At 36.7% G+C, this 16284-nt stretch overlaps 1 protein-coding gene across 1 annotated transcript in view; it reads left to right on the top strand.

Moving 5' to 3' along the window:
* Positions 1-125: 125 nt before the first annotated feature.
* The window catches only part of LOC141726683 (mediator of RNA polymerase II transcription subunit 25-like), a gene marked incomplete at its 5' end in the record, with an annotated part of 34332 nt that continues 18173 nt past the window's right edge, over positions 126-16284 (top strand). Inside the window, 6 exon segments of the mRNA XM_074531652.1 lie at positions 126-172; positions 2689-2763; positions 2765-2775; positions 5442-5499; positions 7999-8106; positions 11359-11547. Of these exon segments, the coding sequence (XP_074387753.1) occupies positions 126-172; positions 2689-2763; positions 2765-2775; positions 5442-5499; positions 7999-8106; positions 11359-11547 (488 nt within the window).

Genomic DNA, 16284 nt, shown 5'->3' with positions numbered 1-16284 from the left:
TTTGGGGATTTTTTTGGGGAATTTTTGGGGATTTTTTCGGGCATTTTTGGGGAATTTTGGGGGATTTTTTTTTTAATTTTTGGGGATTTTTTTGGGATTTTTGGGGGATTTTTTGCGGGGCATTTTGGGGAACAAAGTGCTGGCCTGGAGCGGCGTGCTCGAGTGGCAGGAGGTGAGCGGGAAATTGGGAATTTTTTGAGAAATTTTTGGGAAAATTTGGGAATTTTTTGGAGAATTTTGGGGAAATTTTTGGGATTTTTGGGGATTTTTGGGGATTTTAAAAAATTTTTTGGGGATTTTTTTTGGGATCTTTGGGGAATTTTTGGGAATTTTTGGGGATTTTGGGGATTTTTTTGGGAATTTTTTTGGGATTTTTGGGATTTTTTTGAGGATTTTTTGGGGGGTCCTGGAGGGATTTTTGGGGGGATTTTTTGGGAATTTTTTGGGGGAATTTTTTTGGTAATTTTGGGGATATTTTTGGGGATTTTTTTTTTTTTGTTTCTTTGGGAATTCTTGGGGATTTTTTGGGGTGATATCTTGGGAATTTTTGGGGGGATTTTTTGGGGTTTTTTTAGAATTTTTGGGGATTTTGGGGGGATTTTTTTGGGGAAGTTTTGGGGATTTTCTGGGAATTTTTGGGGAAATTTTGGGGATTAATTTTGGGGACCCCAAATTTCCCCCAGAAACCCAACCGGCGCTGGTGGATTCCGGCACGAAGCTGACTATAATATATAAATAAATATATATAAAATATAAATAAATATATTTATATTTATATTTATATTTATATTTATATTTATATTTATATTTATATTTGTATTTGTATTTGTATTTATATTTATATTTCTATTTATTTTTTATTTATAGAAACCCAAGCCCGCGCTGGTGGATTCCAGCACGAAGCTGACTATAATGTATAAATAAATAAATTTTTATTTTATATTTATATTTATATTTATATTTATATTTATATTTATATTTATATTTATATTTATATTTATATTTATATTTATACTTATATTTATAGAAACCCAAGCCGGCGCTGGTGGATTCCAGCACGAAGCTGACTATGATATATAAATAAATATATATAAATAAATAAATATATTTTTATTTTTATTTTTATTTTTATTTTTATTTTTATTTTTATTTTTATTTTTATTTTTATTTTTATTTTATTTATAGAAACCCAAGCCAGCCCTGGTGGATTCCGGCACGAAGCTGACTATAATATATAAATAAATATATATAGAAATAAATAAATATATTTATATTTTATATTTATATTTTTATTTTATATTTTATTTATAGAAACCCAAGCCGGCCCTGGTGGATTCCGGCACGAAGCTGACTATAATATATATATAAATATATATATAAATAAATGAATATATTTATATTTATATTTATATTTATATTTATATTTATATTATTTTATAGAAACCCAAGCCGGCGCTGGTGGATTCCAGCACGAAGCTGACTCTAATATATAAATAAATACATAAATAAATATATATAAAAATAAATATATTTATATTTATATTTATATTTTTATTTATATTATTTTTATAGAAACCCAAGCCGGCGCTGGTGGATTCCAGCACGAAGCTGACTATAATATATAAATTAATATATATATAAATATATATATATGATAAAAAAAAATTATATTTTATGTTTTTATTTTATATTTATTTTTACAGAAACCCAAGCCGGCCCTGGTGGATTCCAGCACGAAGCTGACTATAATATAAATAAATAAATATATTTATATTTATATTTATTTTATATTTCCAGAAACCCAAACCGGCGCTGGTGGATTCCAGCACGAAGCTGACTATAATATATAAATAAATATATATATAAATATATTTATAAATAAATAATTATGTTTATACTTACATTTTTATTTATACTTATATTTATATTTATATTTATATTTATATTTATATTTATATTTATATTTATATTTATTTTTACATTTACATTTACATTTACATTTACATTTATATTTATATTAATTTATAGAAACCCAAACCGGCCCTGGTGGATTCCAGCACGAAGCTGACTCTAATATATAAATATATATATATAAAAAATAAATAAATATGTTTATATTTTATATTTTTATTTATTTTATATTTCCAGAAGCCCAAACCGGCCCTGGTGGATTCCAGCACGAAGCTGACTCTAATATATAAATATATATATATAAAAATAAATAAATATGTTTATATTTTATATTTTTATTTATTTTTATATTTCCAGAAACCCAAGCCGGCCCTGGTGGATTCCAGCACGAAGCTGACTATAATATATAAATAAATATATATATAAATAAATGAGTATATTTATATTTATATTTTATATTTATATTTTATTTACAGAAACCCAAACCCGCCCTGGTGGATTCCAGCACGAAGCTGACTATAATATATAAATAAATAAAAATATAAATATATATATAAATAAATAAATATATTTATATTTTTATTTCTATTTTTATTTTAATTTTTATTATATTTATAGAAACCGAAGCCAGCGCTGGTGGATTCCAGCACGAAGCTGACTATAATATATAAATAAATATATATAGAAATAAATAAATATAATTATATTTATATTTTTATTTTTATTTTTATTTTTATTTTTATTTTATTTTTATTTTTATTTTTATTATTTTTCTAGAAACCCAAACCGGCGCTGGTGGATTCCAGCACGAAGCTGACGCGCTCCCTGCCCTGCCAGGTTTACGTCAATGCTGGGGGAAAATCTGTGAGTGCGGGGAAATTTGGGAATTTTGGGGGAAATTTGGGAATTTTGGGGGTTCTGGGGAAATTTGGGAAAAATTTTGGGAAAAAATTTGGGGGATTTTGGGAAAAATTTGGGGGAAATTTGGGAAAATTTGGGGGATTTTGGGGGGTTTTAGGGTGGAAAAATGAATAAAAAATGCCTGGTTTGGAAGGGAAATTTGGGGAAAATTTGGGGATTTTTGGGAAAAATTTGGGGAATTTTTTGGGGAATTTTTGGAGAAAATTTGGGGGGAAATTTGGGGGAAATTTGGGGGTTTTAAGGTGGAAAAAATGAGTAAAAATTCATTGGTTTGGAAGGGGAATTTGGGAAAATTTGGGGGATTTTGGGAAAATTTGGGAATTTTTGGGGTTCTGGGGAAATTTGGGAAAAATTTGGGGAAAATTTGGGGGATTTTGGGCGAAATTTGGGGGAAATTTGGGGATTTTGGGGGGGTAAAAAGGGGTAAAATTGATTGGTGTGGGAGGAGATTTTTGGGGGATTTTGGGAAATTTGGGAATTTTTGGGGTTCTGGGGAAATTTGGGAAAAATTTGGGGGAAATTTTGGGGATTTTTGGAGGCAAATTTGGGGCATTTTGGGAAAATTTGGGGGAAATTTAGGGGTTTTAGAGCAATTTTGGGGTGGAAAAATGAATAAAAATTGGTTTGGAAGGGGAATTTGGGAAAATTTGGGGGATTTTTGGGAAAAATTTGGGAATTTTTGGGGAATTTTTGGGGGAAATTTGGGGAAAATTTGGGGGAATTTGGGGGGATTTTTGGGGGATTTTTGGGGATTTTGGGGGGTAAAAAGGGGTAAAAATTCATTGGTTTGGAAGGGAAATTTGGGGAAAGTTTGGGGAGAACTTGGGAATTTTTGGGAAATTAGGGAATTTTGGGGTTATGGGGAAATTTGGGAAAAATTTGGGAAAAATTTGGGAAATTTTGGGGCATGTGGGGAAAAATTTGGGGGGTTTTTGAGATAAATTTGGGGGGATTTGGGGAAAATCTGGGAATTATTTGGGAAAAAATTGGGAAAAATTTGGGGGGATTTTGGGAAAAGTTTGGGAATTTTTGGGGGAAATTTGGGAAAATTTGGGGGGTTCTGGGATAAATTGGGGGAAATTTTTCTGGGAAAAATTTGGGAATTTTTGGGGAATTTTTGGGAAAATTTGGGAAAAATTTGGGGGATTTTGGGGGTTTTAAGGTGGAAAAATGAGTAAAAATTGCCTGGTTTGGAAGGGGGAGTTTGGGGAAAATTTGGGATTTTTTGGGGGTTCTGGGGGAAATTTGGGAAAAATTTGGGGAAAATTTGGGGTTCTGGGAAAAATTTGGGGGAATTTGGGGTAAAATTTGGGGGATTTTTTGGGGGTCCTGGGGAAATTTGGGGGGAATTTGGGTGAAATTTGGGAAAAATTTGGGGGAAAATTTGGGGGATTTTGGGGAAAATTTCTGGTATTTTGGGAAAATTTGGGAATTTTTGGGGTTTTGGGGAATTTGGGAAAAACTTGGGATAAATTTGGGGGATTTTGGGGGTTTTAAAGTGGAAAAATGGGTAAAAATTCATTGGTTTGGAGGGGGAATTTGGGAAAATTTGGGGGATTTTGGGGAAATTTGGGAATTCCAGGAAAATCTGGGAATTTTTTGGGCTTCTGGGGAAAATTTGGGGAAAATTTGGGAAAAATTTGGGGGATTTGGGGGAAAAATTTGGGAATTTTGGGGGCAAATTTGGGAAAAATTTGGGGGTTCTGGGATAAATTTGGGGGAAATTTTTCTGGGAAAAATTTGGGAATTTTTGGGGGAATTTTTGGGGGAAATTTGGGGAAAAATTTGGGAAAATTTGGGGGATTTTTGGGGATTTTGGGGGGTAAAAATGAGTAAAAATTGCCTGGTTTGGAAAGGGAATTGGAGGAAAATTTGGGGCATTTTGGGAAAATTTGGGAATTTTTGGGTTCTTGGGAAAAATTTGGGAAAATTTGGGGGAATTTGGGTAAAATTTGGGAATTTTTGGGGTTCTGGGGAAATTTGGGATAAATTTGGCGGAAATTTGGGGGGATTTTTGGGGATTTTGGGGGGTAAAAATTCATTGGTTTGGAAGGGAAATTTGGGGAAAATTTGGGATAAATTTGGGGGAGATGGGGGAAAAATTTGGGGTAAATTTGGGGGATTTTTGGGAAAATTTGGGGATTTTGGGGGTTCTGGGGAAATTTGGGAAAAATTTGGGGAATTTTGGGAAAAATTTGGGAATTTTTTGGATAAATTTGGGGGATTTTTTTGGGGTTTTAGGGTAATTTTGGGGTGGAAAAGGGTAATTTTGGGGTGGAAAAATGAGTAAAAATTGCCTGGTTTCAAGGGGAATTTGGGGGATTTTGGGAATATTTGGGAATTTTTGGGGTCCTGGGGAAATTTGGGAAAAATTTGGGGAATTTTGGGAAAAATTTGGGGGATTTTGGGAAAAATTTGGGGATTTTTTGGGTTTTTAGGGCAATTTTGGGGTGGAAAAATGAGTAAAAATTGCCTGGTTTGGAAGGGAAATTTGGGGAAAATTTGGGGGAAATTTGGGATTTTTTGGCAAATTTGGGATTTTTGGGGTTCTGGAATCGAGGGGATCCCAAATTTTCCCATTTTTTCCTCTTTTTTCCCATTTTTTGCAGGAAAACGGATCAGTGGCCCCAGAAGTTGATCATGCAGCTGATCCCACAGCAGCTGCTGGTGAGGGTTGGGGTTTAATGGGATTTTAATGGGATTTTGGGGTTTTTAATGGGATTTTTTAATGGGATTTTGGGGTTTTTTTAATGGGATTTTTGGGGTTTTTAGTAGGATTTTTGAATGGGATTTAGGGGTTTTTTAATGGGATTTTTTGGGGATTTTTAATGGGATTTTGGGGATTTTTAATGGGATTTTTAATGGGATTTTGGGATTTTTAATGGGATTTTTTAATGGGATTTTGGGGTTTTTAAATGGGATTTTTTAATGGGAATTTAGGGGTTTTTTAAATAGGATTTTTAATGGGATTTTGGGTTTTTTTTAATGGGATTTTTTAATGGGATTTTTTGGGGTTTTTTAATGGGATTTTTAGTGGGATTTTGGGGTTTTTAAATGGGATTTTTTAATGGGGTTTTTTAATGGGATTTTGGGGTTTTTTTAATGGGATTTTTTAATGGGATTTGGGGTTTTTTAATGGACTTTTTAATGGGATTTTGGGTTTTTTTTTAATGGGATTTTGGGGTTTTTTAATGGGATTTTTTATTGGGATTTTGGGGCTTTTTAATGGGATTTTGGTTTTATTTTTTAATGGGATTTGGGGTTTTTTAAATGGCATTTTGGGGGTTTTTTAATGGGATTTTGGGGCTTTTTAATGGGATTTTTAATGGGATTTTTTAATGGGCTTTTTAATGGCATTTTTGAGGTTTTTAAATGGGATTTTTTAATGGGATTTTGGGTTTTTTTAATGGCATTTGGGGTTTTTAATGGGATTTTTAATGGGATTTTGGGGTTTCTTAATGGGATTTTTTAATGGGAATTCGGGTTTTTTTTTTAATGGGATTTTGGGGGTTTTAAGGTTTTTTTTAATGGGATTTTGGGTTTTTAAATGGGATTTTTAATGAGATTTTGGGGTTTTTTTAATGGGATTTTGTTTTTCTTTTAATGGGAATTTGGGGTTTTTTTAATGGGAATTTTTTAATGGGATTTTGGGGTTTTTTTAATGGGATTTTGGGGTTTTTTAATGGGATTTTTTAATGGGATTTGGGTTTTTTTAAATGGGATTTTTTAATGGGATTTTGGGGTTTTTTAATGGGATTTTTTAATGGGATTTTGGGGTTTTTTAATGGGATTTTTTAAATGGGGTTTTGGGGTTTTTTGAATGGGATTTTGTTTTTCTTTTAATGGGAATTTGGTTTTTTTTTTAATGGGATTTTTTAATGGGATTTTGGGTTTTTTTTAATGGGATTTTGGGGTTTCTACATGGGTTTCTTTAATGGGATTTTGGGGATTTTTAATGGGATTTTTTAATGGGATTTTGGGGTTTTTTAAGTGGGTTTTTTTGGGACTTGAGGCATTTTTTAATGGGATTTTTTGGGGTTTTTTTAATGGGATTTTGGGGTTTTTTTAAATGGGATTTTGGGTTTTTTAACTGGGATATTTTAATGGGATTTTGGGGTTTTTTAATGGGATTTTTTAATGGGATTTTTAATGGGATTTTGGGTTTGTTTTTAATGGGATTTTAATGAGATTTGGGTTTTTTAAATGGGATTTTTTATTGGGATTTTGGGGCTTTTTTAATGGGGTTTTTTAATGGGATTTTGGAGTTTTTAATGGGATTTTTTAATGGGATTTTGGGGTTTTTTAAATTGAATTTTTTAGTGGGATTTTGGGGTTTTTTTTAATGGGATTTTGGGATTTTTTTAATGGGATTTTGGGGTTTTTTTAATGGGATTTTTTAATGGGATTTTGAGGTTTTTTTAATGGGATTTTGGTGTTTTTAACTGGGTTTTTTTTAATGGATTTGGGGGTTTTTTGAATGGGATTTTGGAGGTCTCTTTAATGGGATTTTGGGGTTTTTTAATGGGGTTTTTTTAATGGGATTTTTAATGGGAATTTAGGTTTTTTTTTTTTAAATGGGATTTTTTAGTGGGATTTTGGGGGTTTTTTAATGGGATTTTGGGGGTTTTTTAATGGGATGTTTTAATGGGATTTTTTAGTGGGATTTTGGGTTTTATTAATGGGATTTTGGGTTTTTTTTAATGGGATTTTTTAATGGGTTTTTTAATGGGATTTTGGGTTTTTTTAATGGTATTTTTTAACTGAGATTTTTTTAATGGGATTTGGGGTTTTTTAATGGGATTTTTTAATGGGATTTGGGGTTTTTTAATGGGATTTTTTAATGGGATTTTGGGTTTTTTTTTAACTGGAATTTTTTAATGGGATTTTGGGTTTTTTAAGGGTTTTTTAATGGGATTTTGGGATTTTTTAATGGGATTTTTTAATGAGGGATTTTTTGTGGGATTTTGGTTTTTCTTCAATGGGATTTTGGGTTTCTTTAAGTGTGATTTTAGGGGGGGTTTTTGGTACTCGAGCCATTTTTAATGGGATTTTTTTGGGGTTTTTTTTTGCCATTTTTTTATTTTCTGCAAACTAGGGTATATTTGAGTTATTTTTAGTGGGTTTTTTTCGTTTTTTGGGGTTTCCTGACCCCATTTTTTGCCCCAGACCACGCTGGGCCCCCTGTTCCGGAACTCGCGCATGGTCCAGTTCCACTTCACCAACAAAGACCTGGAGTCGCTCAAGGGCCTCTACAGGATCATGGGCAATGGATTCGTAAGCGCCCAAAAAACGGCCCGGGGACCCCAAAAATCAGCCTGGGGACCCCAAAAACCACCCCAGGGAGCCCAAAATCGGCATCCAGGGAGCCCAAAATTGGCCTGGGGACCCCAAAATTGTTCTCAAGGACACCAAAGTTGGCTGGAGAGAGCCCAAAATCATCCCAGGGACACCAAAATTGTTCTCAGGGACCCCGAAATCGGCATCAGGGACCTCAAAATTGTTCTCAGGGACACCAAAATCATCTCTGGGAGCCCAAAATTGTTCTCAAGGACCCCAGAATCATCCCAGGGATCCCAAAATCATCTCTGGGGCACCAAAATTATTTCTGGGACCCCAAAATCATCTCAGGATCCTCAAAATCATCTCAGGGACCCCAAAATTGTTCTCAGGGACCCCAAAATTGTTCTCAGGGACCCCAAAATTGGCGTCAGGGACCCCAAAAATGCCCCCAGGAACCCCAAAATCGGCCTCAGGGGCACCAAAATCACCTTCAGGATCCTCAAAATCAGCTGGAGAGACCCAAAAATCATCTCAGGGACCCCAAAGTCATCTCTGGGATACCAAAATCGGCCTGGGGACCCCAAAATTGTTCTCAGGGACCCCAAAATCCTCCTGGGGACCCCAAAATCATCTCAGGGAGCCCAAAATTGGCCTCAGGGACCCCAGAATCATCCTGGGGACACCAAAGTCAGCCTGGGGGCATCAAAATCGGCCTGGGGACCCCAAAAGCACCTTCAGGATCCTCAAAATCATCTCTGGGGACCCCAAAATCAGCTGGAGAGAGCCCAAAATCATCTCTGGGACCCCAAAATTGTCTCAGGGACATCAAAATTGGCTGGAGAGAGCCCAAAATCATCCCAGGGACCCCAAAATCATCCTGGGGACCCCAAAATCAGCTGATTTTGGCACCATTTTGTTGCCATTTAATGCCATTTTTTGCCATTTTTTTGCCATTTAATTCCATTTAATGCCATTTTGTCACCATTTAATGCCATTTTTTTGCCATTTTATCCCCATTTAATGCCATTTTTTTTCTACTTAATACCATTTAATGCCATTTTTATGCCAGTTTGTCCCCATTTAATGCCATTTTTTTTGCCATTTTGTCCCCATTTAATGCCATTTTTTTCCATTTTGTCACCATTTAATGCCATTTTGGCATCATTCAATACCATTTAATACCATTTAATGCCATTTTGTCACCATTTTTTGCCATTTAATGACATTTTTTTGCCATTTTGTCCCCATTTAAGGCCATTTAATGCCATTCTTTCACCATTTTCTACCATTTTATCATCATTTAATGCCATTTTTTTTCCATTTTGTTGCCATTTTTTTGCCATTTTGTCCCCATTTAATGCCATTTTTTCCCCATTTTTTTCCCATTTTTTCCCCATTTAATCCCATTTTCCCGTTCCCAGGCCGGCTGTGTTCATTTCCCCCACACCGCCCCATGTGAGGTGCGGGTGCTGATGGCTTTTAATGACATTTTTTTTGCCATTTTGTCCCCATTTAATGCCATTTAATGCCATTTTTTCCCCATTTAATACCATTTTTTTACCATTTAATGCCATTTTTTTGCCATTTTGTCCCCATTAAAATGCCATTTTGTCCCCATTAAAATGCCATTTTGTCCCCATTAAAATGCCATTTTGTCCCCATTTAATGCCATTTTTTTGCCATTTAATGCAATTTTATCCCCATTTAATGCCATTTTGTCGTCATTTAATGCCATTTAGTGCCATTTTTTTGCAATGTAATGCCATTTAATGCCATTTTTTTGCCATTTTGTCCCCATTTAATGCCATTTTATGCCATTTAATCCCCATTTAATGCCATTTAATGCCATTTTTTTGCCGTTTAATGCCATTTTTTCCCCATTTAATGCCATTTTGTCCCCATTTAATGCCATTTTTTTGCTGTTTAATGCCATATAATGCATTTTTTTTCCATTTTTTCCCCATATAATGTCATTTTTTCCCATTTTCCCATCCCCAGGCTGGCTGTGTTCATTTCCCCCACACGGCCCCGTGCGAGGTGCGGGTGCTGATGGCTTTTAATGCCATTTTTTCCCCATTTAATGCCATTTTTTTGCCATTTAATGCCATTTTATGCCATTTAGTGCCATTTTGTCCCCATTTAGTGCCATTTTGTCCCTATTTAATGCCATTATTTTGCCACCATTTAATGCCATTTTTTTGCCATTTAATACCATTTTTTGCAATTTAATTCCACTTTTTTGCCATTTTGTCCCCATTTAATGCCATTTAATGCCATTTTTTTGTCCCCATTTAATCCCATTTTTTTTCCAATTTGTCACCATTTAATGCCATTTAATGCCATTTTTTTGCCATTTTTTTTACCATTTAATGCCATTTTTTTGCCATTTTGTCCCCATTTAATGCCATTTAATGCCATTCTTTCACCATTTAATGCCATTTTGTCCCCATTTAACGCCATTTTTTTACCATTTAATGCTGTTTTTTTGCCATTTTTCCCCATTTAATTCCATTTTTCCCATTCCCAGGCCGGCTGTGTTCATTTCCCCCACACGGCCCCGTGCGAGGTGCGGGTGCTGATGGCTTTTAATGCCATTTTGTCCCCATTTAATGCCATTTTTTTACCATTTAATGCCATTTAATGCCATTTTGTCCCCATTTAATGCCATTTAATGCCATTTTATTGCCATTTAATGCCATTTAATGCCATTTTTTCACCATTTTTTGCCACTTAATGCCCTTTTTTTGTCATTTAATCCCATTTTTTTTGCCATTTTTTCCCCATTTAATGCCATTTTATGCCATTTTGTCACCATTTTTTGCTACTTAATGCCATTTTTTTGCCATTTTATCACCATTTAATGCCATTTTGTCACCATTTTTTGCCATTTAATGCCACTTTATCACCATTTAATACCATTTAATGCCATTTTTTTCCATTTTGTCCCCATTTAACGCCATTCTTTCACCATTTAATGCCATTTTGTCCCCATTTAAAGCCATTTAATGCCATTTTTTTGCCATATAATGCCATTTTTCCCATTTTCCCATCCCCAGGCCGGCTGTGTTCACTTCCCCCACACTGCCCCCATGTGAGGTGCGGGTGCTGATGGCTTTTAATGCCATTTTTTTGCCATTTTATCCCCATTTAACGCCATTTTTTTGCCGTTTTTTCCCATTTAATCCCCATTTTTTCCCATTTTTTCCCCATTTAATGTCATTTTTTGCCATTTTCTGCCCGTCCCAGGCCGGCTGTGTTCATTTCCCCCACACAGCCCCATGTGAGGTTCGGGTGCTGATGCTCCTCTACTCGTCCAAGAAGAAAATCTTCATGGGGCTGATCCCCAACGACCAGAGCGGCTTCGTCAACGGCATCCGCCAGGTGATCACCAACCATAAACAGGTGCAGCAGCACAAGATGGACCAGCAGCGCGCGGTGAGCACAAAAACACCAAAAACGCCCCAAAATATCCCTAAATACCCAAAAAATGCCCAAAAATACCTCAAAAACGCCCCAAAATACCACAGAATATCCCTAAAACACCAACCACAAGCAGGTGCAGCAGCACAAGATGGACCAGCAGCGCGCGGTGAGCACAAAATAACCCTAAATATTCCTAAAATACCCCAAAATATCCCTAAAATACCCCAAAAATGCTCCAAAACCACCCTAAAATAGCCCAAAAACACCCCTAAATACCAACCACAAGCAGGTGCAGCAGCACAAGATGGACCAGCAGCGCGCGGTGAGCACAAAATAACCCTAAAACGCTCCAAAATACCCCAAAAACACCCAAAAAACACCAACCACAAGCAGGTGCAGCAGCACAAGATGGACCAGCAGCGCGCGGTGAGCACAAAATAACCCAAAAATGCCCCAAAATATCCCTAAAATACCTCAAAAACGCTGCAAAATACCCCGAAAACGCCCAAAAATGCCCATAAATGCCCCAAAATACCCCAAAAATGCCCCCAAATACCCCAAAATATCCCTAAAATACCAGAAAATACCAGAAAATATCTCAAAATACCTCAAAAATGCCCAAAAATACCCCAAAATATCCCTAAAACACCCAAAAATGCCCAAAAATGCCCCAAAATATCCCTAAAATACCCCTAAAACTCCTCAAATACCCCAAAAATGCCCCAAAATACCCCAAAAACGCCCCGAAATGCCCCAAAACCACCCCAAAATACATCAAAAATACCCCCAAAATACCCCAAAACACCCCAAAAATATCCCTAAAATATCCCTAAAATACCCCATAATATCCCTAAAATACCCCCAAAACGCCCCAACATACCCCAAAAACACCCTAAAATACCCCAAAATATCCCTAAAATACCCCAAAATATCCCTAAAAAATCCCAAAATATCCCTAAAATATCCCTAAAATAGCCCAAAATACCCCAAAATATCCCTAAAATACCCCAAAAACACCCCTAAAACACCAACCACAAGCAGGTGCAGCAGCACAAGATGGACCAGCAGCGCGCGGTGAGCACAAAAACACCAAAATAGCCCCAAAATATCCCTAAATACCCCCAAAATACCCCAAAAAATGCCCAAAATACCCTCAAAATGCCCCAAACCACCCCAAAATACCAGGAAATACCTCAAAACCACCTCAAAATACCTCAAAAATACCCCAAAATACCTCAAAAACGCCCCAAAATATCCCTAAAAAATCCTAAAATGTCCCTAAAATATCCCAAAATACCACAAAATACCCCAAAAAATACCCCAAAATATCCCTAAAATACCCCAAAAATGCCTCAAAACCACCCCAAAATACCCCAAAACCGCTCCAAAATACCTCAAAAATGCTCCAAAATATCCCTAAAATACCAGAAAATATCTCAAAATGCCCCAAAATAACCCAAAAATACCCCAAAAATACCCCTAAAATACCAACCACAAGCAGGTGCAGCAGCACAAGATGGACCAGCAGCGCGCGGTGAGCACAAAATACCACAAAATAACCCCAAAAACCACCCAAAATAGCCCAAAATATCCCTAAAATATCTCAAAATATCTCAAAAATGCCCCAAAATAGCCCAAAAATATCCCTAAAATACCCGTAAATATCCCTAAATATCCCTAAAATACCCCAAAACCACCCAAAATATCCCTAAAATACCCAAAAAATACCCCAAAATATCCCTAAAACACCCCAAAAATGCCCTGAAATACCCCAAAAACGCCCCAAAATACCCCAAAATATCCCTAAAATACCCCAGAAACACCCCTAATTACCCCAAAAATATCCCCATAATACCCCAAAATATCCCTGAAATACCCCAAAAACACTGCAAAATACCCCATAAACGCCCCCAAAATATCCCTAAAATATCCCTAAAACACCCCAAAATATCCCTAAAATACCCCAAAACCACCCCAAAATACCCCAAAAACACCCCTAAAACACCAACCACAAGCAGGTGCAGCAGCACAAGATGGACCAGCAGCGCGCGGTGAGCACAAAAACACCAAAATAGCCCTAAAACACCCCAAAATACATCAAAACCACCACAAAATACCCCTAAATATCCCTAAAACACCCCAAAATATCCCTAAAATGCCCCTAAATACCCCAAAAACACCCTGAAATATCCCAAAAACGCCCCAAAATACCCCTAAATATCCCTAAAATACCCCTAAATACATCAAAACCGCCCCAAAAACGCCCAAAATATCCCTAAAACACCCAAAAAATGCTCCAAAATATCCCTAAAATACCCCAAAATATCCCTAAAATACCCCTAAATACCCCAAAAACGCACCAAAATACCAGAAAATATCTCAAAATGCCCCAAAATAACCCAAAAATACCCCAAAAACAGCCCTAAAATACCAACCACAAGCAGGTGCAGCAGCACAAGATGGACCAGCAGCGCGCGGTGAGCACAAAAACACCAAAATAGCCCCAAAATATCCCTAAAATACATCAAAACCACCCCAAAAATGCCCAAAATATCCCTAAAATACCCCAAAAATGCCCAAAATGCCCCAAAATAGCCCTAAATACCCCAAAAACACCCCTAAAACACCAACCACAAGCAGGTGCAGCAGCACAAGATGGACCAGCAGCGCGCGGTGAGCACAAAAACACCAAAAACGCCCCAAAATATCCCTAAATACCCAAAAAATGCCCAAAAATACCTCAAAAACGCCCCAAAATACCACAGAATATCCCTAAAACACCAACCACAAGCAGGTGCAGCAGCACAAGATGGACCAGCAGCGCGCGGTGAGCACAAAATAACCCTAAATATTCCTAAAATACCCCAAAATATCCCTAAAATACCCCAAAAATGCTCCAAAACCACCCTAAAATAGCCCAAAAACACCCCTAAAATACCAACCACAAGCAGGTGCAGCAGCACAAGATGGACCAGCAGCGCGCGGTGAGCACAAAATAACCCTAAAACGCTCCAAAATACCCCAAAAACACCCCAAAAACACCAACCACAAGCAGGTGCAGCAGCACAAGATGGACCAGCAGCGCGCGGTGAGCACAAAATAACCCAAAAATGCCCCAAAATATCCCTAAAATACCTCAAAAACGCTGCAAAATACCCCGAAAACGCCCAAAAATGCCCCATAAATGCCCCAAAATACCCCAAAAATGCCCCCAAATACCCCAAAATATCCCTAAAATACCAGAAAATACCAGAAAATATCTCAAAATACCTCAAAAATGCCCAAAAATACCCCAAAATATCCCTAAAACACCCCAAAAATGCCCAAAAATGCCCCAAAATATCCCTAAAATACCCCTAAAACTCCTCAAAATACCCCAAAAATGCCCCAAAATACCCCAAAAACGCCCCGAAATGCCCCAAAACCACCCCAAAATACATCAAAAATACCCCAAAATACCCCAAAACACCCCAAAAATATCCCTAAAATATCCCTAAAATACCCCATAATATCCCTAAAATACCCCCAAAACGCCCCAACATACCCCAAAAACACCCTAAAATACCCCAAAATATCCCTAAAATACCCCAAAATATCCCTAAAAAATCCCAAAATATCCCTAAAATATCCCTAAAATAGCCCAAAATACCCCAAAATATCCCTAAAATACCCCAAAAACACCCCTAAAATACCAACCACAAGCAGGTGCAGCAGCACAAGATGGACCAGCAGCGCGCGGTGAGCACAAAAACACCAAAATAGCCCCAAAATATCCCTAAATACCCCCAAAATACCCCAAAAAATGCCCAAAATACCCTCAAAATGCCCCCAAACCACCCCAAAATACCAGGAAATACCTCAAAACCACCTCAAAATACCTCAAAAATACCCCAAAATACCTCAAAAACGCCCCAAAATATCCCTAAAAAATCCTAAAATGTCCCTAAAATATCCCAAAATACCACAAAATACCCCAAAAATACCCCAAAATATCCCTAAAATACCCCAAAAATGCCTCAAAACCACCCCAAAATACCCCAAAACCGCTCCAAAATACCTCAAAAATGCTCCAAAATATCCCTAAAATACCAGAAAATATCTCAAAATGCCCCAAAATAACCCAAAAATACCCCAAAAATACCCCTAAAATACCAACCACAAGCAGGTGCAGCAGCACAAGATGGACCAGCAGCGCGCGGTGAGCACAAAATACCACAAAATAACCCCAAAAACCACCCAAAATAGCCCAAAATATCCCTAAAATATCTCAAAATATCTCAAAAATGCCCCAAAATAGCCCAAAAATATCCCTAAAATACCCGTAAATATCCCTAAATATCCCTAAAATACCCCAAAACCACCCAAAATATCCCTAAAATACCCAAAAAATACCCCAAAATATCCCTAAAACACCCCAAAAATGCCCTGAAATACCCCAAAAACGCCCCAAAATACCCCAAAATATCCCTAAAATACCCCAGAAACACCCCTAATTACCCCAAAAATATCCCCATAATACCCCAAAATATCCCTGAAATACCCCAAAAACACTGCAAAATACCCCATAAACGCCCCCAAAATATCCCTAAAATATCCCTAAAACACCCCAAAATATCCCTAAAATACCCCAAAACCACCCCAAAATACCCCAAAAACACCCCTAAAACACCAACCACAAGCAGGTGCAGCAGCACAAGATGGACCAGCAGCGCGCGGTGAGCACAAAAACACCAAAATAGCCCTAAAACA

Source organism: Zonotrichia albicollis, chromosome 38 (assembly GCF_047830755.1).
Source record: "Zonotrichia albicollis isolate bZonAlb1 chromosome 38, bZonAlb1.hap1, whole genome shotgun sequence".
Taxonomy (NCBI): Eukaryota; Metazoa; Chordata; class Aves; order Passeriformes; family Passerellidae; genus Zonotrichia; species Zonotrichia albicollis.
Note: the sequence above shows the minus strand (reverse complement) of the source record. Positions and strands in the feature narration are given on the sequence as shown.